Source organism: Anolis carolinensis, chromosome 2 (assembly GCF_035594765.1).
Source record: "Anolis carolinensis isolate JA03-04 chromosome 2, rAnoCar3.1.pri, whole genome shotgun sequence".
NCBI classification, from domain to species: Eukaryota; Metazoa; Chordata; class Lepidosauria; order Squamata; family Dactyloidae; genus Anolis; species Anolis carolinensis.
The window spans coordinates 193109593-193135710 of record NC_085842.1 but is presented as its reverse complement, the minus strand read 5'-3'; the positions used below and the strand labels follow the sequence as shown (position 1 = coordinate 193135710).

General features: G+C 44.3%; 1 protein-coding gene across 5 annotated transcripts in view; it reads right to left on the bottom strand.

The window, feature by feature from the left end:
* Nucleotides 1-23531, bottom strand: part of plppr2 (phospholipid phosphatase related 2) — a 54358-nt gene extending 30827 nt beyond the window's left edge. For 2 of the 5 annotated variants that reach the window (XM_062974123.1, XM_062974124.1), the window contains exons 1-3: nt 23071-23531; nt 15773-15877; nt 10680-10868 (exon numbers count right to left, since the gene is read on the bottom strand). In XM_062974123.1, coding sequence (XP_062830193.1) covers nt 10680-10868; nt 15773-15838 — 255 coding nt within the window. In that variant the 5' untranslated portion in view covers nt 15839-15877; nt 23071-23531. The remainder of the gene's footprint in view (nt 1-10679; nt 10869-15772; nt 15878-23070) is intronic. The other 3 variants (XM_062974125.1, XM_062974127.1, XM_062974126.1) reach the window with 2 other exon arrangements.
* Between the last annotated feature and the right edge of the window lie 2587 nt (nt 23532-26118).

The window sequence follows — 26118 nt, the reverse complement described above, 5'->3', positions numbered from 1 at the left end:
AAGCTTGCCCTTTGCTTTGCAGCTCAGAACCCCATGAGCTATTTCTTGTGGATCTGAATGTAGCAAAAAGCCAAGTTCATTCATAGCAACTCAAGTCATAATTAGCCAGAGATTCTCCTATGATCTGGGTTACTTTCTTCCCTTTGAGGGAACTATCAGCTTGATGCTACTAAGACATGACAGCAAGAGTAAGTGGGATGGGTTGGGGGGCAGGGTAGGGCAATGGAGGGGCAGGTTATCTGTTGGAATAGAAATCCGGCATCCAGCATGCCTGTGTGTTACTGGAATGGCTTCAGGAAATTAAGAGAAAAGCTTGGAATAGTTCTTTTGCATATCTTTCCTCTCATTTTTATTTATTTAAAACATTTGTATTCCACCCTTCTCACCCCGAAGGGGACTCAGGGCTGTGCACAACATATATATGGCAAACATTCAATGCCGGGACATTTTTTTTTTCATTTCAGGAGTGACTTGGGAAACTGCAAGTCATTTCTGGTGTGAGAGAATTGGCCATCTGCAAGGATGTTGCCAAGAGGATGCACTGATATTTCAATGTTTTTACCATCCTTATATGTTATTATATATATAAGATAAAGGTAAAGGTTTTCCCCTGATGTTAAGTCCAGTCATGTCTGACTCTGGGGATTGGTGCTCATCTCCATTTCTAAGCCGAAGAGCCAGCGTTGTCTGTAGACACCTCCAAGGTCATGTGGCCGGCATGACTGCATGGAGCGCCGCTACCTTCCAGCCGGAGCGGCACCTATTGATCTACTCACATTGGCATGTTTTCAAACTGCTAGGTTGGCAGGAGCTGGGGCTAACAGCGGGCGCTCATTCCGCTCCCGGGATTTGAACCTGGGACCTTTTGGTCCGCAAGTTCAGCAGCTCAGTGCTTTAACACACTTCGCCACCAGGGCTCCTATTATATACATAACATAGACATAAATATAAATATCCATAAACACTAAAATCAGTTATCTCCACTTTAAAATCAATTGTTTAAAGCATCTATACCGAAGTTCAGCAGTCTCACAGTTCAGCAATCTCTAGGTATTGCTGTTATGTGCCCTCTAGTAATTTCTGACTTATGGCAACCTTATCATAGTGTTTTCTTGGAAACACTGGAAGAATGTTGGATTAGAATATGTAATGATGTGATTAATATACACCTGTATGGGCACAAAGCTCACAGGGTAATCTTAGTTCAGTCTCCATGGGCCCTTTCATATTACACATTTGTAATGCTATGCTTCCACTTGAACCACCATAGCAATATTTCATGCCAAGTTTTGCAATTTGATAAAAAAAAATACTAGAAGAACTCCTTGGCTGGAGATTCTAGAGGCTCTTCCCAAAACTACAAATCCCAGGGGTCCATATGATGGAAACATGACAGCCACATTAGAGTGATATAATGGTATAGTATGAAAGGGCTCTTCCTCAATCTTGACTGCCTCACATATATTTGTTATAAAGATAAGGTAGAACAATGCTTCTCAATCTGTGGGCCCCCAGATATTTTGGCCTTCAACTCCCAGAAATTCTAACAGCTGGTAAACTGGCTGGGATTTCTGGGAGTTGTAGGCCAAAACACCTGGAGACCCACAGGTTGAGAACCACTGAGGTAGAGGATTAAATGGAAAGAAGAAAACCCTTATTAATGCTGTGCTGTCACTAGTGGAGTTCTAACATTCTTTGTAAACAAACAAAGCATTAGATATACATAGGCCAGGAAAATATTAGATGCATAGATGTGTACATGCATGGACAAACAAACGTACTAATTTCTCAGTGCCCCTGAACTTTGATCTTAATTGAAGTTGTTCTGAATTTCTAGGAGTAAGGATGGGATAAACATGCAAAAATACTCTACGGAGAATGATATCTTCACAACGTTCTTGTGAGTGCATTGCATCCAAATAGGTCTTGATACAGAGCCAGTGTGGTGTAGTAGTTGACCACTGTTTGAATTCACATTCAGCTATGGAAACATACTGGGAGGCCTTATGCAAGTCAGTTAACCATGTTTTATTGATTAGCCCATCGGCCGTATCAAAACATTTAACACATAGACATACATACAACATACAACCCGCGGTAAAAAAAAGAAGTTAAAATAAACAAGCTGTTAACAAGACCCCGTTCAGGTCAAATATCTGCATCACCTGCACAGTTTACCCCAATTGATTCCAGATATGCAATTCTCAGTTGTGTGGCTTTGAATAGGAAAAGGGCTGTTTTGTGTGTTATTTTAGGATTCTGGCCGGCCAACAAAAATGAAATTTTAATATGTGGGTCCCAGTGTGTTTTGTGAATAATGTATGGTCCGAGGCATTGGTGTCTCTCTTTCTTATACAATTCACAGCTGAACAAAACATGTGCGATATCCTCCACCTCTGATGCTCCACAAATACAAAATCGTTCGTTGTATGGAACTTGATTAAACCTTCCGTGTTTGACCATCGTATCCAGCTGCTCAAAACGGGCTCTGGTAAATACCCTCCTGAGGTGTTTAGGCATTTCTGTCTTTAGATACCTGGCTGTCAGAACCCTGCTACTAGAGCCTGTATGTGGCTCTGAGTTTCAGGGTCACTGACATTGATAAGACACCTGCGTCTCAGGACTCGGAGAAGAAACGGCTGCTGGACTTGGCGGGGAATTTGCGCGGGGTTTTACTGAGCGGGAAGAGACTTTTCAAATGAGGGGGAGGGTATATAAAGGATGGTTGGCCGGAGTCTCCCATTCTTGGCTTTTCGGATGTTTATGTTTCCTGCAGTAAAGTTTCTGGTGATATCACAGAGAGTCTCGTGTGTTCATTCAGGAGCGGCTGTGGTGAGCTGACACTAAGCCAAGAATATAGACACCATCCCGCCGTAGCGGTGAGGTGTAACATGCAAGTGGAGGATGAAGAACTCTTGGGCGCAGGAGGAGGAAGGTCGGGAAGGGCCACTCCCGAGCCGGACGCTGAGTTCCACCAGCTGGCGGCCCTGGCGTCATCCACCGCTTATGCCCAGCCAAATGGGGTAACCCAGAGGCGTGGAGTGGTGCGGGGAGACAGCACCGGAGGAGAGGAAGGTTCACCTTCCCCAGGCCCACAAAGGATGGTGTTTCTGGAGGAGAGGATGTCGGCGATGGAGACCACCCTGGCAGTAATGTCGAGGGCGATGGAGCGCCTGGCGTTTTTGGCGGAGCCAGAGAGAGGAAGGGAACTTCGGGCTGGCTCAATGTGGGACGTGAGCGTGGGAAGCAGCCAGGGCTTTGCAGACCTCCCAGCACCGAAGGGAAGGGAAATGCGAAAGGAGCCCAGCGCCCGGCCCAAGACCCAACCAAGCCTGACGCGGGTGGAGGAGAGTGACGACGAAGGGGAAAAGCCTCCGAGAATCCCGGCTACGCTCCCAGCTGAGACCCTGGTGCCCCTGGCGAATGCCGGGCGTGGCACAGGGCCAAGAGAAACGGCAGCGGGGCCCACTGGTCCGCAAGGGGGCTTGCGACGGGCGGAGAATTGGGGATTGCCACCACAGGGACCCCTACCGAGACGAGAGGAATTAAGGATCGAGTTTGGGGGAGAGTCCTCTGAACTGGATTTTTTCCTTACCACGGTGAGGGGCTATATGGAGGACAATGCTCACACTTTTAGAACGGAATCCAGCCGGATACGGGCCATTGGCGCAGTGTTGAAGAGGGGAGCGGCTAGCTGGTACGTTCAGCTGCACGCGCGGCGCGACCCATGTCTGGGGTCAGTCCGACGCTTTATGGGGGCTCTGGAGACCCGTTTCCGAGATCCATTGGAGCAGATCCGGGCGAGGGAGAAGTTGAAGACCGTCTCCCAGGGGCAGAGGTCGGTATCTGAGTATGCGGAGGAATTCCAATGCCTCGCCGAAAAGGTGCCGGAATGGTCTGCAGTGACAAAGATGGAACTCTTCAAAGAGGGGCTCAGGCGGGAGATCCTCTCCTGGGCGGTGCATCGTGATGAGCCTGACACACTGCGCGGATGGATTCAGCTGGCGGGGCGCGTCAAGACATCGCTGGCCCAGGCGAGGAGGCACCGAGGAGCGCTACAGCAACGGCCGCAGATGAAAGAGGGGAGCCGGAAGGAGGGATCAGCCCCAGCCGGGAGGAGAGCGGAGCCGACAGGGAATGTGAGCGCCAGCAGGAGTGGCTGCTTTGTGTGCGGCCGGTTGGGCCACAGAGCTGCCGAGTGCTGGCAGAGAAAAGGGGAAAGCGGAGGCCAGCCCAAACCAAGAGCCGTGGCAGGAAAACGCGCCGAGGAAGAAACACCGATGAGGCACCATTCGGGGGGTTGGTAAGTCAGGACAAAGCTATGATAGTGGTCCCCATTCAGCTTGAAAATGGCAGCAAACAAGCAACCTGCAAAGCGTTTGTGGATTGTGGATGTTCCAGGAACATCATTTCCCCTGAATTAGCCGAGGGATTAGGATGCGAAAGGACGAACCTAGAATCCCCAATAGCATTTTCGCAGTTGGACGGATCCACAGCATCAGGATCGTTAGCTAGGTACAGTGCCGAAGATGTAAAGTGTAAGATAGGGAGTTGGGAAGGAAAGGTGTCATTTGTGATATCACAAATAGCCAGCTATAATGTTATACTAGGCATGCCGTGGCTGGGGCAGGCCAACCCGCAAATCAACTGGGAGGATAAGAGCATGATTTTCGGGATGAGTTTGGAAGAAGGGAGCCAGGAAGTTGAGAGGGAGCCGGGGAAAAGGGGGGAGGAAGACTCTATCAGAATAGCAGAACTGGCAGATAAATTACCCCCAGAGTATCGGGATTTTGTGGACGTGTTTGACGAGAAGGAAGCAGACAATTTCCCACCGAAGCGGAGAGTTGAAGTGAAAATAGAGCTAGTCCCAGGAGCAGAGCTTCCCAAGGCAAAGATATACCCGATGTCGGCTAGGGAAAAGGAGGAACTGAGAAAGTACATTGATAAAAACCTAGCGAGAGGTTTCATAGAACCTTCGAACTCCCCTTTAGGGGCACCTGTGTTGTTTAGGAGGAAAAAGGACCAAACGCTGAGGCTCTGCATTGACTACAGGGGCCTGAATGCAATCAGTACTGTAAATAAATACCCTCTACCCTTAGTGAAGGACTTGATCGCCCAGTTATCGGAGGGACAGATATTCACTAAATTGGATTTAATTGAGGCTTACCATAAATTGCAGATCAAACCAGAGGACAGGTGGAAGACGGCCTTCTCCTGCGCCTTCGGATTATTCAATTATTGTGTGCTCCCATTCGGTTTATGCGGGGGAGGGGCCGCGTTCATGCAATTAATCAACGAAGTGTTGCATCCATTATTGTACAAGGGAGTCTTTATTTTTTTAGATGACATATTGATAATGTCTCGGACCAAGGAGCAACACGTAGAACTAGTCAGGGAAGTCCTACAAAAGTTGAGGGAAGCGAAGCTGTATGCGAAGCTTGCCAAGTGCGAGTTCAATAAAGACCAGATAGACTTTCTGGGGTATAGGATTTCCTCCCAGGGAGTGGCGATGGACCCTGCGAAGGTGGAAGACGTAAGGGGGTGGGAAGCCCCCAGAACACGGAAGCAGCTGCAATCCTTCCTGGGGTTCGCAAACTTCTATAGAACATTTATCAAGGACTTTGCGCGCCTCACTTTGCCATTAACGGATTTGTTAAAGACTAAAGGCAGGGGAGAAACAGCCAAAGTGAAGGCCCCAGGGGCCAAACTGACCTGGACAATAGAATGCCAGGAAGCTTTCGAAGCCCTAAAAAAGCGTTTTACCGAGGAGCCTGTCCTACAGCACCCTGATATGTCTAAGGCCTTTGTACTACATTGCGATGCGTCAGACCGGGCATATGGGGCAGTTCTGCTGCAGAAAGACGAGGGGGGGAACCTGAAGCCATGTGGCTATCTGTCGAAAAAATTTAGCGATACAGAAAAAAACTGGCCGATTTGGGAGAGAGAAGCCTTAGCGATTCTGAAAGCACTAGAGTGCTGGAGACACTTCCTGGAAGGAAGTGGAACACCGTTTGAGGTGTGGACTGATCATAGAAATTTACAGTATCTGAGATCCCCTCGTAAACTATCAGCGAAGCAGATTAGATGGGCCCAATATTTCAGCCGTTTTGATTTCAGACTCAAGTTCTTCCAGGGGAAACACAACATACTCGCTGACGCTCTCTCTCGGATGCCTCAGCACGGGGGAGGAATTCAGGAATCTGAGGGGAGCCTTTTCCTAGATAAGCAATGGGGCCTGGCAGTACTGACTCGAGCACAAGCAGCCAAAGAAAACAAACGCACTGCCATTTCCACGGGGGGAGGAGAAATATGGGAGGAAGAGTTGAAGCGGGCATATGGAATGGACAAATGGTTACAAACGAACAAAGAACAGGGAGAACTGTGTAGGGATTTGGTGTTTGTTAATAAGAAATTGTATATTCCTGAATGTTTAAGACAAGAAATGTTAAGGAAATGCCACGATAACAAGGGTGCAGGTCATCTAGGCCCCACCAGGACTATTAAACTGTTGGCCAAACAATGCTGGTGGCCCGGAATGAGGAAAGACGCCAGGGGGTACGTCACGCAGTGTGAATTATGTGCAGAGGGCAAGACACCACCTGGGAAGCCCCAGGGGCTATTGCAGAAGGTGGTGGAGCCCATGAGGCCATGGGAATGCGTGGCAATGGATTTTGTAGGCGAACTACCCCCCAGCAGAGGCCACAGATACATTTGGACAATATTGGACCTATTCTCAAAACAGGCACACTTTGTGGCCCTGCCAAAACTCCCCTCGGCTGAAAAGCTCGCTGATTTGTATGTGAAGCATGTATATCGCCTACATGGGTGCCCCGACAAAATAATTAGCGACCGGGGGGTCCAATTCACTGCAAAATTTTGGGGAAAATTCTTACAGCTGTTAGGAGCGGAAAGGAATCTGAGCTCGGCTTTTCATCCCGCGACCAACGGGGGGGTCGAACGTACCCAACAGACACTGTGCCAATTCTTGAGGATGTACACCAATTATAGACAGGACGATTGGGCGGACCTTCTTCCGTTTGCTGAGATGGCTTTTAACGGGGCCGTACATTCGGCCACAGGTCGTGCCCCATTCGAAATAGTATACGGACAGGAGGTGGCACCTTTCCCCAGGCTACCCGAGTGGAAGGAAGGAGAGGGCCAGACCGACAAGGAATGGCCGGCCAAAATTAAACAAGGGTGGCAGACCGTGGTGGAGGCATTGAGGGAAACACAAAAGAAGTACAAGCTCTTTGCAGATCGTAGGCGCCGAGAGGGGGACAAATTGGGCGAAGGAGATCTGGTTTGGCTGAGCACAAAAAACCTGAAATTGGGGTTCCCATCTAAGAAATTGGCTCCACGCTATATAGGGCCGTTCAGGGTAGCGAAAAGAATAAACGAAGTGACCTATGAGCTGAAGCTACCCAAGGACCTAGGGAAGGTACACCCGGTATTCCATTGCAGCCTGTTAAAAAAGTATAAAGGAACTCTGGACAGCGGAGAACAATAGTTGTGTTTAATCTTTTCCTTCCAGGACGAAGGGGAGGAGGACGCCATGTCAGAACCCTGCTACTAGAGCCTGTATGTGGCTCTGAGTTTCAGGGTCACTGACATTGATAAGACACCTGCGTCTCAGGACTCGGAGAAGAAACGGCTGCTGGACTTGGCGGGGAATTTGCGCGGGGTTTTACTGAGCGGGAAGAGACTTTTCAAATGAGGGGGAGGGTATATAAAGGATGGTTGGCCGGAGTCTCCCATTCTTGGCTTTTCGGATGTTTATGTTTCCTGCAGTAAAGTTTCTGGTGATATCACAGAGAGTCTCGTGTGTTCATTCAGGAGCGGCTGTGGTGAGCTGACACCTGGCTGTTTGGAAAGTATGTTTAAAACGGCTTAACCATTTCAATGAGCCAGCTTTACTCAGGGTAGCAATGTCTTTTTGGCCTTCTATATCCAGTACTCGTTGAGCCACTATTTTTGGGTCTAGTTCTTCTAAGAGATTTGGATACAGAATCGGAAGTCCACAACTACTAATGTATTTTATCAGATGAACTAGCCAAGAGGACTGATGTTGATTTTCTATCTGCTCTAACAGGCACAGTTTTGGCAGTCTATCATTTGCCATGGCAATCAATTTTATCCAGTACTTGTAGGCCCTGATTTTAGATAAGCCATCAACTGTGTATACTCCCAGTTCCGCTCTTACTGCAGCAGCTGGGGTCGTCCTGTGTACTCCTAGAAAACTTCGCAGGTGCTGTGATTGTGATTGCTCTAATAATGGTACCTGGTTTAGACCCCAAACTTCAGCTCCATATAAAAGCATGGGGGTAACCTTCGCTTTATACACTTTAAGAAGTGGGTCTAAAGATCCTGGTTGGCTGTGATTTATTAATTTAAGCAGTTGGTTTACACGTACTCTTGCCCTGACTGAGCTTCTTTGATGATGTGGTAGCCAAGAGCCGGTCTCAGAAAAAACAATTCCCAGGTACGTGAAAGTGCAAACTTGCTCTATTGATTCACCATCCAGGAACCATCTATGTCTGTTATGTCGTTTGCCAAATACCATTATTTTTGACTTTGATTTATTAATAGTTAGAGCGTTGTTATGACAATAAGTGTTAAATCTTCTCAGCAGCCTACGTAGCCCGACTTGCGAGTATGATAATAAAATCATATCATCGGCATATAGTAGGATGTTAAAGTGTGTTTTACACAACTTAGGCATATGTACCTCTGGGTCCTTCAGCTGTTCGGGGAGATCATTTACGTATAAGCTAAATAACAGTGGTGCTAATATACATCCTTGTCTAACCCCTTTGTATGTTTCTACACTGTTTGTCATGGCTCCTTGCGTCCCGAATCGCACTTTCAGGAAGGTGTTTGTGTAAAGTGCTTTGATTAGTGCCAGCAGTCTGGGTTCCATATTGAGATCAGTTAATTTTTTCCATAACGTCTCTCTATTTACAGTATCAAATGCTGCACTAAGATCTATAAAAGCAGCATACAGTTGTTTCCCTCTGCTGACATATTTTGCAATTGTATGATTTAAAACAAAGCAATTATCAATAGTTGATCTATTCTGCCTGAAGCCAGCCTGTTCTTCAACGAGGATATGTTTTTCTTTTTCCCAGCATTCAGCTCTGTTCAGGAGATATCTGGCATATATCTTGGCCACAATATCAATTAGGCTAATTGGCCTGTAGGAACCAGGGTCTTTTTTGTTCCCTTTTTTGTAAACCGGGACAACTATAGCCATCTTCCATCCAACTGGAATCTGGCAGATGTTATTTATGTGTGTAAATAAGCCTGCTAACAGGGGGGGCCTTATGCAAGTCACACTCTCTGTGCCTCAAAATAAGGTAAAAGCAACCCCCCTCCCTCCGAACAATCCCTGCCACCTGTGATAGTGTTGCCTTGCAGTTATGGGAATGATTTGAAGGTGCACAACAACAATAAAGGGTACCTGTACCTAACAACCTTCCTGAATGGAGGCAACTTTCAGAAGATTGTGGAGGATAATATGTACCTCTGAATGCCTCTGGAATTTTAAGAGAAAAGAAATCAAGGAAACATTTTACCCCTTCGCTAGTGGAGTTCTAACCTTCTTTGCAAACAAACCATTAGATCAGTGGCTCTTAATCCGGGGCCTCCAGATGTTTTTGGCCTTCAACTCCCAGAAATCCTAACCGCTGGTAAACTGTCTGGGATTTCTGGGAGTTGTAGGCCAAAAACGTCTTGGGACCCCAGGTTGAGAACCACTGTATTAGATATACAGTAGAGTCTCACTTATCCAACATAAACGGGCCAGCAGAACATTGGATAAGCGAATATGTTGTATAATAAGGAGAGATTAAGAAAAAGCCTATTAAACATCAAAATAGGTTATGATTTTACAAATTAAGCACCAAAACAACATGTTATACAACACATTTGACAGAAAAAGTAGGGGTTTTTTTTCGTGTCAGGAGCAACCGGAGTTGCTTCTGGAGTGAGAGAATTGGCCGTCTGCAAGGACGTTGCCCAGGGGATGCCCGGATGTTTTGATGTTTTACCATCCTTGTGGGAGGCTTCTCTCATGTCCCTGCATGGAGCTGGAGCTGATAGAGGGAGCTCATCCACGCTCTCCCCGGGTGGGATTCGAACCTGGCAGCTTTCAGGTCAGCAACCCAACCTTCAAGTCACGAGGCTTTTATCACCTAGGCCACCAGAGGCTCCTGGAAAAAGTAGTTCATTACACATTAATGTATGTAGAATAAGTAGCTCATTACACATTAATGCTATGTAGTAATTAGTGTATTTACAAATTTAGCACCAAAATATCACAATGCATTGAAAACATTGACTACAAAAATGCATTGGATAATCCAGAACGTTGGGTAAGTGAGTGTTGGATAAGTGAGACTCTACTGTACATAGGCCAGGGAAATATTAGATGCACAGATACGTATGGATGGTCACACAAATGTACTACGTACTTTCTCAGTGACCCTGAATTTTGATCTTAACAACTGTCCTCAGGGATCAGGAAAATGTTCTCAGGAAAAATAACATTCACAAAGGAAGCAGGATGCAAAGGAAGCAGGTGGTCAGGACAGAAGTGGTGGTCCTTCCACCAACAGTGCCCACTCTTCACACCTCTATGCACATACACACACCACGTCTCATGGATCCGGCTGGGCTCTTACCGTTACAGTGGGCACTGCAGTGACAAGCGAGTAGACCAGGACTGGAGGGGCTCGGCTGGTGTCTTCTGGACCTGGATAGGGCTTGGCATAGGCACTGTCGTAGCAGAAGAAGCCTTGGAGATGCACCGGGAAGGTGTCTGTGTATTCAAAGTGGTAGGCAAGCACCACGGTCCCCGCCATGATCACCAGCTGGAAGTAGAACATGGCACATCAGACAAGAAAGGACAAACAAGCAAATGGGAGACAGAGGCGAGGAGGAGAGTCAGGTCCCTGGAGCTTCAGGAGTCTGGCAACTTCCGCCCCTCTCCCCCACCGCTGCCGCCTGCTACTCCGTGCCAGCTTCCTCGTGTACTTCTTTTCACGCTCGGGTGCCCACTGTAGCTGTGCATCACATCATCATGGCTGGCAGGGGAGGCACTGAGCCTGCTTGACTCAAAGTAAGTCAGACAGTTGCCTCACGCCACTTCTCTTTCCCCCTCCATTTTCCCCGCTTTCTGATCTTGAGCACCCTGAAAACTCAGACTCCTTGATCCTTTCTCCCAGCATTCCCTGCTCACAAACAATTCCAGGAAAAAAGATGGTCAATCTCTGAGACTATGTTTAGATGTGGTTGATGCGGCAGAGACTTGCAGGGAGTATGTTTCACAGCTTGCAAAAGTTACTTTATGGACTACAGCTCCTTCACATTCCGCAGTCAGGGTCCATACCAGCTGGGGAATCTGGAAGCTAGGGCCACATCAAATCTATATATATATAAAAGGTAATGAAATTTCGGCCTAGGACAAAACAACAAAACTACACATCCCAGAAACACTAAACTTGGCAGCACAACCCCTCATCCAAGCCTCTACGTTCATACAACAAAAAGAAATGAAAAATAAAGTCCTAATTAGAGGGAGAGGAATAATTCCTTTCATCCAATTGCTGCCAGTCAGAAGGCTAAGCTCCGCCCACTTGGTCTCCTTGCAACCCACTCAGCCCAGGGGACAGGTAGAGTTAGGCCTCACTTAGGCCTCTTCCACACTGCCTATAAAATACAGCTTATCTGATTTTAACTGGATTATATGGCAATGTAGACTCAAGGCCCTTCCACACAGCTATATAACCCATTTATAAATGGACTTCATGTCAGGGGAAAATCTTTAACCTTTACCTTAACTACCACCAATTCCTCAATACTTTTATTTCCCATACCACCATACTTCACCACAGCAACGCATGGCCGGGAACGGCTAGTTATTTTCTAAGGAAGGCTTTGAAAAGAGCTTGAGCAAGAAACTAAACCAGACAAATTGATTGTTTTTCTCCTGATATATCCTTGCAATTCATCTAGCAATACGTTTCCTCACTCACAACATTCCTCAGAGATATGTACCTCAGAAATCATTGAAAATTATTTTTCTTTGAATGGCCAGTAACAAAGCAAAGTATGCAAAAAACAGGTGAAGCAATGAACAAACAAATTTTTTTGCCACATGGGGAAGCACATCTTTGAACTCCATATTACATATATCATAAGCTGTTTGTTTCTGAAGTGGTTGGGCAAAGGATGCTAATTTCATCCATCTATTGATGGGGCTGAGCTTGCAATAGCTGATCACAGAAAAAACTTTGGAGATAAGGTGGATCGGCATAATGAAAATGTCAGCCTAGCAGCGGACTTCAGGAGAGAAATCAAGGAGCAAAGTTTCTCTCTCACTTTGGCTCAATGTGGGAGGGGAGAAATCTTCGGGAAAATATTAGGTTTGGGCACTCCAAAGCTAACAAAAGACATCTTCTAGGAATAGAAAAAAAGCAAAAGGATTATTCACCTGCCAACGTTTGTCTTCGTGTTTCACGATACCAGGAGGGAGGAGTGAACACAGAAAAGATAAGCAGGGTTGTTGTATGTTTTCTGGGCTGTATGGCCATGTTCTAGAAGTATTTTCTCCTAGAATACTTCTAGAACATGACCATACAGCCCGTAAAACATACAACAACCCTGTGATCCTGGCCATGAAAGCCTTCGACAACACAAAAGACAAGCAGTTTGGATTGTCATCTTAGCCTAGCTCTGAGTACCTTCCCTCAAATTGGCTTTATTAACCAACAAAAGAAGAATGAAAATTGGGAACTTCCTTAATTTAAGGCAAATTTTACCTATTTTTACTTCTTAAAATACATCTAACTTTGTCTGTAAGCTCTTGAGTTTACAATAATCTTCTCCATGTTGTCAAAAAGATCACCTCTCGACAACAAGAAAATAATTCCATAGATATAAAAAATTCTTTTATTAATATTTGTATGACACTTTAAAGAAGATAAATACTCAGGATTTAACAAAAAAGGATTAGAAGAAAACATGAGTAAACAAATCTTAACAGTCACAAAACAAATTACAGGGGGGAAAACAAGAAAAACAACGAGAAAGTGTAAAAGAAAAGATGTAGTACATTAGATTGATCAAGATTTAATAAGGAAGAGACACCAAATGAACCAGAAGGAATTAAACTGGGTTCCTATAAACATGAGACTGAAGCAGGTAAGTGGATGCAAATTTACTGATAGATTGAGGAAAAACAAAGAATCCCATACAACATCATAAGGAAAAAGATGTCCAAGTTTTCAAGTTTTATTAAGACAGACAAGTAAAGCCTGCATAAACCTGCATTGAGGAAGTCTGTGAACTGTATGAGAGCCCATTTTGATGTGAGAAGCATGTTAAAAGTAAATGGACACATTGCTATTTTAAGGATGGCTTGCCTTACAAGAAAAACATTTAAACTGGACTGTGACAAACAAATTGAGAAGTCTGGGAAAATGAAAATTAAATAATGATTTCTCTTCTTTTTTAAAAATGGCGGGGGGTGGTGGTGGTGGTGGTAAACCACCCTTGAAACAAGCAGACAAAATTGGGCAACCAAGACCCCTCCATAACTGAACCTCTTCAATAATTACTCTTCAGAAGAGTACTAAATGAATATTTTTTGCTATTGTTTTCATGGTACTGTACTCTGCTTGTTTTTAGCTAGATAATTATGATTAAATTTTGCATCAACTGTTTTCATCTGTGAGTAGTAAAAGTTAGCTATGAGTAGTAAAATTTGCCAGTGAGTAGTAAAAATTAATTGTGACCACCTTCCAATATACACCATAAAGACAGTTCCAGAGATCCTGCTGTTGGACAGTAGTAAAAGTAAAGGTTTCCCCTTGACATTACGTCTAGTCGAGTCCGACTCTGGGGAGTGATGTTTATCTCAATTTCTAAACCAAAGAGCCGGCGTTATCCGTAGATGCCTCCTAGGTCATGTGGCAGGCATAACTGCATAGAGCACCGTTACCTTCCTGCCAATGCAGTACCTATCGATCTACTCACATTTGCATGTTTTCGCACTGCTAGGTTGGCAGAAGCTGGGGCTAACAACAGGAGCTCACCCTGTTGGACAAAACTTTACATTTAAAGTGTAAGTCCAGTCAGCCTCACGTCGATACCAGGCAAGATTCTGGAAAAGATCATTAAGGAAGTGGTCTGCAAACATTTAGAAACAAATGCAGTCATTGCTAATAGTCAACACGGATTTACCAAAAACAAATCATGCCAGACTAATCTGATCTCTTTTTTTGACAGAGTTACAAGCTCTATCGGGTAGATGTAGGGAACGCCATGGATGCAGCCTATCTGGATCTCAGTAAGGCCTTTGACAAGGTCCCCAATGACCTTCTGGCAAACAAGCTAGTCAAATGTGGGCTAGGCAAAACTACGGTTAGGTGGGTCTGTAATTGGTTAAGCGAACGAACCCAAAAGGTGCTCACAAATGTGTCTTCTTCATTCTGGAAAGAAGTCATGAGCGGAGTGCCATAAGCAGGGCTCTGTCCTGGGCCCGGTTCTGTTCAACATCTTTATTAATGACTTAGATGAAGGGTTAGAAGGCACGAGCATCAAGTTTGCAGACAACACCAAACTGGGAGGGATAGCCAACTCTCCAGAAGAAAGGAGCAGAATTCAAAACGATCTTAACAGATTAGAGAGATGGGCAGAAACCCACAAAATGAAGTTCAACAGAGATAAATGCAAGATATTCCACTTCAGCAGAAAAAATGAAATGCAAAGATACAGAATGGGGGATGCCTGGCTTGACAGCAGTACGTGTGAAAAAGATCTTGGAGTCCTCGTGGACAACAAGTTAAACATGAGCCTACAATGTGATGCGGCTGCTAAAAAAGCCAATGGGATTCTGGCCTGCATCAATAGGGGAATAGCATCTAGATCCAGGGAAGTCGTGCTCCCCCTCTATTCTGCCTTGGTCAGACCACACCTGGAATACTGTGTCCAATTCTGGGCACCGCAGTTGAAGGGAGATGTTGACAAGCTGGAAAGCATCCAAGGGAGGGCGACTAAAATGATTAAGGGTTTGGAGAACAAGCCCTATGAGGAGTGGCGTGTTTAGCCTGCAGAAGAGAAGGCTGAGAGGAGACATGATAGCCATGTACAAATATGTGAGGGGAAGTCATAGGGAGGAGGGAGCAAGCTTATTCCGTGCTGCTCTGGAGACTAGGAAACAGAACAAAGGCTTCAAACTACGGGAAATGAGATTCCACCTGAACATTAGGAAAAACTTCCTTACTGTGAGAGCTGTTCTGCAGTGGAACTCTCTGCCCCGGGCTGTGATGGAGGCTCCTTCTTTGGAGGCTTTTAAACATAGGCTGGATGGCCATCTGTCGGGGGTGCTTTGAATGAGATTTTCCTGCTTTTTGCAGGGGGTTGGACTGGATGGCCGTGTACAACCCATGAGGTCTCTTCCAACTCTATGATGCTATGATTCTAAGTGATCCTAAAATGATGGTTCTGGGTCTAGTCTCAAAATATTCTGGGCTGTCCCTGTATTAAATAGGAAACCACTTTAAATGGCTGAAAATGCATCACAGGCTGGAGGCAGTGCTTCTGCTGCGAATCTAACCAGGCGTTGTATAGACTCCCCACAGCAACCGAGCAATGAGTCTATTTTGGCCCCAGAGGCCCACTCCAGATGGGAACAATCAAGCAATTATTTAGACTCCAGTTGAGTTGACTGGAGACTGCCTGTTGAGTTGGCTGCATTTGCTGGTGCTCTTACCTCCACAAACACAAAGCAGGGAATGATAGAGATGCTTCTCTTGAGCTCTTGCTTCTCACCAGCCATGGCAATAAAGTTGGATCCCTCTACAAAGGAAGGATTTACCTATCAGAAAGAGTGGGACAAATAAGCATGACAAGGGTACCCCAGGTAAGTCAAACCTTTTTACATGCAAGACACTTCCCTCTGACTTCTTTTTGGGATCCTTAGCACCTTTTAAAGATTTCACTTCTGTCAAAATCGCAGTCTAGGCATCTCCCACATTAAGCTCTCTAGCTGGTCATGATTAGCAAAGTTTCTCTTACCTTTTACAGCTGCTTGCACACAATTCAGATTTCGACAGGCAACTAAGAATTGCAGTACTGTTTTGACGGAAAGGGATATATAAGAGGGGCACTATAAAATTCATGAGGTCACCATAAGTCAACAGGTAACTTGAAGGCACATGCTATAAATACATACAGAGAGAGGCAGACAGGCAGAAAACACGCTGTTGGCTTTCTCTGCTATCTCTATGGCCCCTCTACACAGCTGAATAAATCCCACATTATCTGCTTTGAACTGGAATATATGGCAGTGTGGATTCAGATAACCCAGTTCTAAGCAGATATTGTGGGATTTCCTGCCTTGATATTCTGGGATATAAGGCTGTGTGGAAGGGCCCTGAAATTTCCACCTCCTCAACCATCAAGACTATGGCTGGATCTACACTGCCCTATATCTGCTGGGGATATGTTCCCATAATTCTTATGGAGACATGAAGGGCCCTTCCACACAGCCCTATACGTATCCCAGAATATCAAGGCAGAAAATCCCAGAATATCTGCTTTGAACTGGGTTATCTGAGTCCACACTCAGAAAATGTGGGATATTCTGCCTTGATATTCTGGGATATAGGGCTGTGTTGAAGGGCCCGCAGCCATAGCTAATAGCTAACCCTATTGAAATGAAGGGCTTCTGTCCCAAGAATGACACAGAGGCCCCTTCTATGCAGCTGTATAAAATCCCACATCTGCTTTGAACAGGAGTATATGGCAGTGTGGACTCAGATAATGGGCTTGGACTGTGGCACAGGCTGGAGAGCAAGCCAGCTGTAATCAGCTGCAATGAATCACTCTTACCAGGAGGTCATGAGTTCGAGGCCCACTCGGAGCCTATGTTTGTCTTGTCTTTGTTCTATGTTAAAAGGCATTGAATGTTTACCTATATGTGTAATGTGATCCGCCCTGAGTCCCCTTCGGGGTGAGAAGGGTGGAATATAAATACTGTAAATAAATAAATAAATCGGTTCAAAGCAGATATTGTGGAAATTTCTGCCTTGATATTCTGGGATATAGGGCTGTGGAAAGGCCCTGAGTCATTCTGGTGGACCTAGAAAATACTGAGAGAGGAGATATTTTGTTGGTCATAGATAAATGAAGCTACTGATATTGACCCCAGGGTTGCAGGGGTTGTACTGTAGTTTCATATTAAGCCTAAAAGGGTGGAGAGGGGATCTATAACTATACACATAATAAAAGTGAAAATCTGTATGTGGCACAGGTGTCTATTTACACACAGGCTCCTGCCTCCACAAACAGCTATAATTCCCAGTGCTGAGGAGACACCAATGGTCCTCCCTCCAAGGAACATTGCAGGTTATAGTGGGCGCCATGAACACATCCAAGAGCCCTGCTAATGTTCTCCACAAACACCATCCTGCTCACCACCTAAGTGAAGGTTTTCATACGGGGACAATTTCATCCTAGATTTTCTGTTTTTCCTCCACCAAAGAAACTTCCCAGTGTTCCTTTCTCTCTCAATTAGTGTGGAATTAGCATGACCCCACCCACTGCCTCTCCTTAACCCTTTCCTACCCTTTCCTATGGCACACAGCAAACAGAGCCGAATTGATCAGCAACTGAACAACTAACCATAGTAGAGGGGTTTGGGGTACTGAATCAACGTGATAGAAGTTGTAGTTCACCCTACATCAAGACGCAGCACTGTCATCCCCACTGATAATAGACTGGGCCCAAACTTGGCACACAGAACTCCCGTGGCCCACTGAACCTACTGCAGGGAATAGAGGGGGACTGGCCCATCATGATGGGAGCTGTAGTTTACCCTGCAGCCAGAGAGCACACTGAACGCCACCAATGATGGATCTAGAGAGCAAACTTGCCCAACATGACAAACTTTACCTACTGACGGAGTTTCAGGGGGTTAACCTGGCATGATGTGAGTTGTAGTTCACCCACAACCTTATGCATTTTGAACAATTTAAAAAATTGACTTTTTCAAATAACCCAGGCAACGCCGGGTAACCAAGCTGGCATCTGTAATAAAGGCAACTATTATGGTGCCATGGAGTTTGGCTCCATGGTAGATGTTTGCTTCCTATTTACATCTAGGTAAAGGTAAAGGTTTTCCCCTGACGTTGTCCAGTCATGTCTGACTCTGGGGGTTGGTGCTCATCTCCATTTCTAAACCGAAAAGCCGGCGCTGTCCGTAGACACCTCCAAGGTCATGTGGCCGGCATGACTGCATGGAGCGCCGTTACCTTCCCTATTGATCTACTCACATTGGCATGTTTTTGAACTGCTAGGTTGGCAGGAGCTGGAGCTAACAGGGTTTGAACCTGGGACCTTTCAGTCTGCAGCTCAGTGCTTTAACACACTTTGCCACCTTTTGTGATGGATTTTTTTATACTCTTCTTGAAGAAGAGGCTATAGCACCTATGAAAAAAAATAAAAACTATGATAACATAGAGTAGTATTGGAGGTTAAATGTTGCAACTCTGGAAATTGGGGTTTGAATCCGTGCTCAGCCATGGAAACCCACTGAGTGAATTTGGGCAAATCGGCCTCAGTTGCAGAGAAAACAGCCTCTCTCTGCATGAATCTTGGCTAAGAAACCTCATGATAAGTCAGGCCCCTTCTACACTGCCATATAATCCAGTTCAAAGCAGATAATGTGGGATTTTATATGGCAGTGTAGAAGGGGCCTCAGAAAGAACTTGAAAGCATACATCATCAACAACAACAACAACAACAACAACAACAACAACAACGAGAGAAGAGCCACAGCACTGATTTTGCAAGACCTTATCAGGGCGGTTGATAATAGGGAAATTTAGGCCCCTTATACACTATCATATAACCCAGATTATCAAAGCAGATAATCCACACTATCTGCTTTGAACTGGATTATATGAGTTTACACTGCCATATAATCCAGTTCAAAGCAGATAATCTGGATTGTATATGGCAGTGTAGAGGAGGCCTTTAAGGCTTCTCATTCATAGGCTTGACATGAGCTGAAGTTGACTTGGTGGCAATTCTCAGCATAGAAATCACTTCATCAAATTCATCCCATGATGAGTTATAACAAGAGATGAATTGCAATCAGCATTAAAGCTAGTGGAGAGAACAATCAGTTAGCCCAAACCGAAAAAAATCCATTCTTGATTGGTTTTTATCTGTTCACAGCTTTCATTGCTCCTTCCGTATTTTATATTCTCCAGTTTTAAGATGCCTGTGATCTCCATCCCCAAATATATCTTCTTCCAAGTACACAGAACAAAATGGGATTTGCTTTGAGTTAGACAAATATATATATGGGTATAAGGTTATGTTATAACATGTGTATGTTTCTTCAAGTCACCTATCGATTTATGGAATCCATGTTAATTTCATAGAGTTTTATTAGACAAGAAGAACTCAGAGGTGGTTTTGCCAGTTCCTTCCTTTGAAATATAGCCCACAGCACCTGGGATTGATTGGCAGTCTTCCATCTAAGTACTAACCAGGCCTCATTCTGATTAACTTTCAAGATCTGACACATTGGTGTCTTTAGAGCAGTTTCTCAAACTATGCTCTTCCAGATGTTTTGAACTTCAACTCCCACAATTCCTAACTTCCTGCCTAGGAGAATCCTTTGTTAGCTGGCCCTGATTGTTTCCTGTCTAGAATTCCCCTGTTTTTTTAGTGTTGTTCTTTATTAACTATCCTGATTTTAGAGGGTTTTTTAAATACTGGTAGCCAGATTTCAGTTTTCAGGCAAGCAAGAAGCAGACTTTGAAGCTGCAAGGCTATTCAATGCTCATCAAGCTGGCCAATTGCAACATTCACACTTGCCTCAAACAGACAAGAGGTATTTCTCCTGCCCTGGACATTCAATAGATATATAAACCCCACGCCTAGCTTCCAACAGACCTCATAATATCAGAGGATGCCTGCCATAGATCTGGATTAAGCATCAGGAGAGAATGCTTCTGGAACATGGCCATACAGCCCGGAAAACTCACAGCAACCCAGTGATTCTGGCCATGAAAGTCTTCAACAACACATTTATGCTTGCATTGTAAAACTAGAATTTTTGCTGATTTTCCATGATAAAGCCAGGTAGCTTCTATAGTTAAGGAAAGGACCAAGGTGTCTCAACAAAAATGATCTGAAGGTCTGTCTGATATTTTATTCCTTTTTGTAGAAGGTGTTGGTGGAAATGAAGCAAACTGTCTGCTCAACAATTTGAGCATATTCATAAGAGACTCTATCAATTTCCCTGGTTTCTCTTCCCACATGTACTCATCATGTATAGAAAAATGACACAACTGGAAAAAAAATCTGGAGAAGAATTGAACTTGTGAAAAAATTCAGACTTACATTACTCAAGTTGCTCTTTCAAACCTCTACAGTTGCTACACAATTTATTAATTTATTTATATTTGCAGTATTTATATTCCGCCCTTCTCACCCCGAAGGGGACTTAGGGCGGATCACATTGTACACATATAAGGCAAACATTCAATGCCATATAACATAGAACACAATATGTGAAAATGTTTAAATAGATCTCCCCACAAAAGTGCATCCATGTTTATGAGGGAAATAATGGTTGCTTGGTGCATTGTGGGATACACACACATACGCATGTACATATAGAGATAAAGAAAGGGGTGACCTGCAAATCAGTTGTAGGCAGACTGCCGTGTTGTTCTTTTTTTCACAACAGCTGTTTCCAAATCTCTGGATAATTTAGCTCAACTTTGCTGCTGATATGGGAATACAGTAGAGTCTCACTTATCCAACATAAATGGGCCGGCAGAACGTTGGATAAGTGAATATGTTGGATAATAAAGAGAGATTAAGGAGAAGCCTATTAAACATCAAATTAGGTTATGATTTTACAAATTAAGCACCAAAACATCATGTTACACAACAAATTTGACAGAAAAAGTAGTTCAATATGCAGTAATGCTACATACCCTGTTTCCCCTAAAATAAGACATCCCCGGAAAATAAGACCTAGTAGAGGTTTTGCTGAATTGCTAAATATAAGGCCTCCCCCGAAAGTAAGACCTAGCAATGTTTTTGTTTGGAAGCATGCCCATCGAACAGAACACCAGAGCATGCAGGATCAATAAATGTATGTACCATATAAATGGAAATAATGGTAGTAATAAGAAATTCTTGATAGGATTCACAGTTTGTCTGGTTATGCTGGTTTGTGATGACAACTACTGTACAGTATATAATAAATGTTCCTTTTTTTTGTTCAACAATAAATGTGAATTCTTCTTCATGGAAAAATAAGACATCCCCTGAAAATAAGACCTAGTGCATCTTTGGGAGCAAAAATTAATATAAGGCACTGTCTTATTTTTGGGGAAACATGGTAGTAATTACTGTATTTACGAATTTAGCACCAAAATATCACAATGTATTGAAAACATTTACTATAAAAATGCGTTGGATAATCCAGAACATTGGATAAGCGAATGTTGGATAAGTGAGACTCTACTGTACATCCATCAAATTTAGTAATCCTCACCCGAGTAGATATGGAACGAATTGTGTTACACATTTCAGAGACTGACATCTTCCAGAAGAATAGATGTGAATGGAAGTTTCAGTCTCGTGAAAATGTTATAGAACCACTGACTGAATCATGTTAAAAACGTATTAGGACATGAGATTCTATAAAGGATCAAAGAACCAACCAAGAGCAGAACCCTTGTCAAAAGTCAATTTCTGAGGATATTACTGAATACAGCTTTATATACACGAAGGTTAGCTCGCAGTTACTGTTTTAATCATTGCAATTTTTTTTGCTTCATAAGAAACAATTCTGTAGCTGAGTTGTTGTATGTCTTTCGGGTTGTGTGGCCATGTTCCAGAAGTATTCTCTCCTGACGTTTCGCCCACATCTATGGCAAGCATCCTCAGAGGTTGTAAGGTATGGAAAATTCTGTAGCTTTTTGCTGGTTTTTGGATTTCAGCCCTGGCTAAAATTGTGTTCCCAGACGGATTTGTGTCTCTGTGTTGTTGGCAATGTGAGCCAGTCCTATTCCCCCCAAAGATTACTTTCTTACCCCCTGTGTTCTTGTTTGGCAAGGGCATCTAAAAAAAACAAAGTGCCCAGTTTAGAATGAATGAAGGACACTTAACTTTATGCAGCACATCTATATTTTAACACACTCTGTTGATATGTAAAATTTCTCCCAAGCAGGATTTTTTTGGTAGAGAAATGCCCCTACTCTAAACGGCAAGGGCTGTACATGCATGTATAGTTTAGACAGAGACTCTCTCAACATGTCTGATCAATCTACGACAATCAATTCATCCCGTGATAAATGCACAAGGGGGATACTGTATTTCTTCCATTCTAGGATATACTTTCCTCCCTATATGAACATCTCTGAAAATGGGGTGCGTCTTAGAATCGTGGGTACATCTTATGCATTTTTGTTGGTGGTGGTGGCATTTCCCCCATCTTTCTCCATATATTGTAGAGGAAGGGTTACATCCCCACTAGTCTAAGTGGCACTGCCATACCACTCTGAATGAAGGCCAGTTCAAAGCCACCTGCTTAACTTTGCTAGCCCCATGGATGTGAATCGGGCGGCAACTGTCCCCTGCCCCTTTGCCCATTTTTCCCCAGCCCCATATAAGCTCATTCTGAGCCAAGCGATCCCCTCGGTCTTCATGATGAATGGTGTCGGTGGGACCATTTTGCCGCAAATGGGAATAGGCAGACGAGCATCTGTGTTGATGTGTGCATGTGGGTACACATAGAAATCACACACATAGACAAAAACCACCCGAGGAGCGTAACTTAGCAACTGTGGCTTCTTAAACAGACCCGTCACATGCATCCCTTTGCTCACACAGCACACCGATTGTCACAGCTCCAACAATACTAGTGTGAGCCTGTCTGACACATGATGGAAGCCAAGCTCTGCAGGAGAACCAGTCCACCCAACAACAACCTGAGCCACTGCCATCCGCCCCCAGCCCCGCCGTTGCGTCTCTCACCTTCTGGATTTGTGTGTGTCAGTGTGTATGTGTGTCTTTTTTAGGCAGCAGCAGCCATGGCTTCCTCAGCCCACGTAGTTCCTCTCTTCCTCCTCCTCCTCCTCCTCCTCTTCTGTCTAAGCAAATTTAACGGTCCGCAGGATGTAACGGGGAATCCATGCTGATCAAGCCCATCTCCCAATTAGCAGCTGGGATGCGGGATTAACGCTTTGGCTCACGTTAGCAGCAGCTGGAACCCTTCCAGGGAAAAGGAGAGAGAGAGACACATCTAGACATGCATGCAGGCACACTCACATAGAGAAGGAAATAGAAAGGAGGGGGAGAGGGGATGCTTCAAGGGGGGATCTTCATTGAGATGCTGCCTGGATCTCCTCCGCCAAAATCCATCAAGCCAGAGATTGCGCTCCCTGTTGCAAGCCTGGCAGCTGCCTGGCTTCAGTCCCAAACAGCCGCTCCAAGGAGTTGTACATGTTGACATCACCTCCTCCTCCTCCGCTTCAGCCACCTCATTCTGCTCATGCATTTCTGCCCATTTCACAGATAGGAAAACTGAGGCATGAGCTAAGCGAGCTCATTGGAGGAACAAGCATTGCATTGGCATTTTTCAAGGTGCTCCTTTGCCAAACTAAACGTGAGCAACCATGATTTTATGTCTAGACAGTCAACACACTATATCCATAGATTCAACTATCCATAGCTTGAAAATATTGTTTGAATTCCTAAAGATCTTATGATAAAATAGAATAGATGTAAATTCTATGATTTCATGATTATTTATTTACTTACTGTATATACTTGAGTGGGCCCCTGGTGGTGGCACAGTGTGTTAAAGAGCTGAGCTGCTGAACTTGCAGATTGAAAGGTCGCAGGTTCGAATCCGGGGAGCGGAGTGAGCGCCCGCTGTTAGCTCCAGCTTCTGCCAACCTAGCAGTTCCAAAACATGCCAATGTGACCACTCCGGCGGGAAGGTAATGGTGTTCCATGTAGTCATGCTGGCCACATGACCTTGGAGGTGTCTATGGACAATGCCGGCTCTTTGGCTTAGAAATGGAGATGAACACCAACCCCCAGAGTCGGACACGACTGGACTTAACATTGGGGAAACCTTTACCTTTTTAGTGTAGTCAGCTCTGGTCTGCCACACACTGGACTACAACTTCCATCCACCTTAATCCATTTGGAGAACCTCATGTATCATATCAGTGCCATGGGCTTCAAACAGAGATATCAGTTATATACCCGGTGGACTCTGCCCACGTTGTCAGTAAAAAGTGTCCTTTCTCTCCCTGTTTCCCTTTGCCTGAAGCCTTATGTACATGTTCCAAGCATGTGCAATCACAGGCAGGAGAGATTGTAATCCCTATGCCATACGTTTTATTATCTGAGTTCGGGGTTCCCTGTGTATGGAATTTGTATATTGGTGATCAAATAGTGTTAAAACTTTGAACTGCATGCTGCGTTGTGTTGTATGTGTGCATATGCCTTCAAGTTGTCTGCTGACATCTTAGGAAAGATTTAGGAACTCGCTAGTAGTTTCTGTTGGGAATCATCCTGGACTACTCAAGTCTAGATGTAGTTATATAGATGATAGAGTTAGATTGAGGGAATCCTTTCCCTGTTTCCAAAGCATGCCTAGACAAGCTTTACTGTGTTTCACTCTATCCTGTTTACGTCACATCTCTTACTTTGAAGTTAGTAGAAATGTGAATCTCCAGGGACACTAACTTCTCATTGGTCAGAATGTCTTTTATGGCCCCAATAAACTGGACCATGAGGTAGGAACCATTTTGGTTCTCTCTTCTCCCTTTGTTCTTCAAGCTAACAACACGTCCCGCCATCTCTCCTGGCAAGATGTAACTATTTAGATGTTTGTTATTTTTCCTTTCTTATTTTTCCTTCGAAACCAGTCTAGAGTACACTAGACCGCTCCCAAGCCTTTCTATCTACAATGGAGTTCTTTTTACCTGAATAAATACTTTTTGAACTTTTATTGAGACTTTGCAGTCCATTGCAATCCTAAATGGTCAAAGGCTTCTTTTTGCTCACCCTGTGTAAGTAACTGCTGCATTTGAAAGCTTTGCTTTTGCTACTCTGCTGATTTTTGGTGGAATCTCCCCCAGAGAGGGTTAAATTGAATCTAACCGCTCAGAGATTACCACAACAGTTTCACCAGTTCCTTTTTCTGAACTATAGTCCACTACAGCATCTGGTATTAGTTGGTCTCTCTCTCATCCAAGTACTAACTAGGCAACAGCCTAGATTTTCCCCTTCTTTCAGGTAGATATCTACTGGTAGCAACTCTCTTCACTTATTCAGCCAAACCCGATCTGGCTGGCTTTCAGTTTTGAGTATAACATCTTAATCCTCTGGAAAGCATTTGGATGATATCCAAAAAATGTCCAATTAGAAAAGTGCGCCAGTGGGAAATTTCACTTAATTCCAGAAGATAAAAAGCACAAGAAATGTTGAGAACAGCTAAAGAAATTAAACTGTAGAAATCGATAAGGAACTGATAGATCACATATGTAAGGCAAAGCATGACACTCCAATACAGAACAAAGAACAAAAAAATGACACGTGAGTTGTGCCTATATCAGAAGAAAAGTGGGATAAAAATAAACTGAATAAAAATAAATTTTGCCATATTTCAACAAGACTTGACTGGAGTGGTGATGTTGGAGCATCCTCGTCATGAGGAAGAAGATGGGTTATTTCTTGCATATTTTCTAATCTCAGTGCATTCAGTGGGGTGGAAGTTCTCTTCACCTAATACAGTTCAATACGAAGTTGCAAGATTTGAAAAAAGTATTGGATTAGGACTTTGGGAGACTGGGGTTAGGATCACAGCGCAGCCATGGAAAATATTGCCTTGTTCTCACTACCTTAACCTGAAAGAAAAAAAAGGAAACCTCCTTTGAAAAAACCTTACCAAGTAAAATCCCTAGGATAGAGTCACCATAAATGGGAGTCAATTTGGAGGCACATAACAGAGAGTACAACTGAAATATGCTTCATTGGGCTTACCTACATCTATGGCTTATTCTTGTA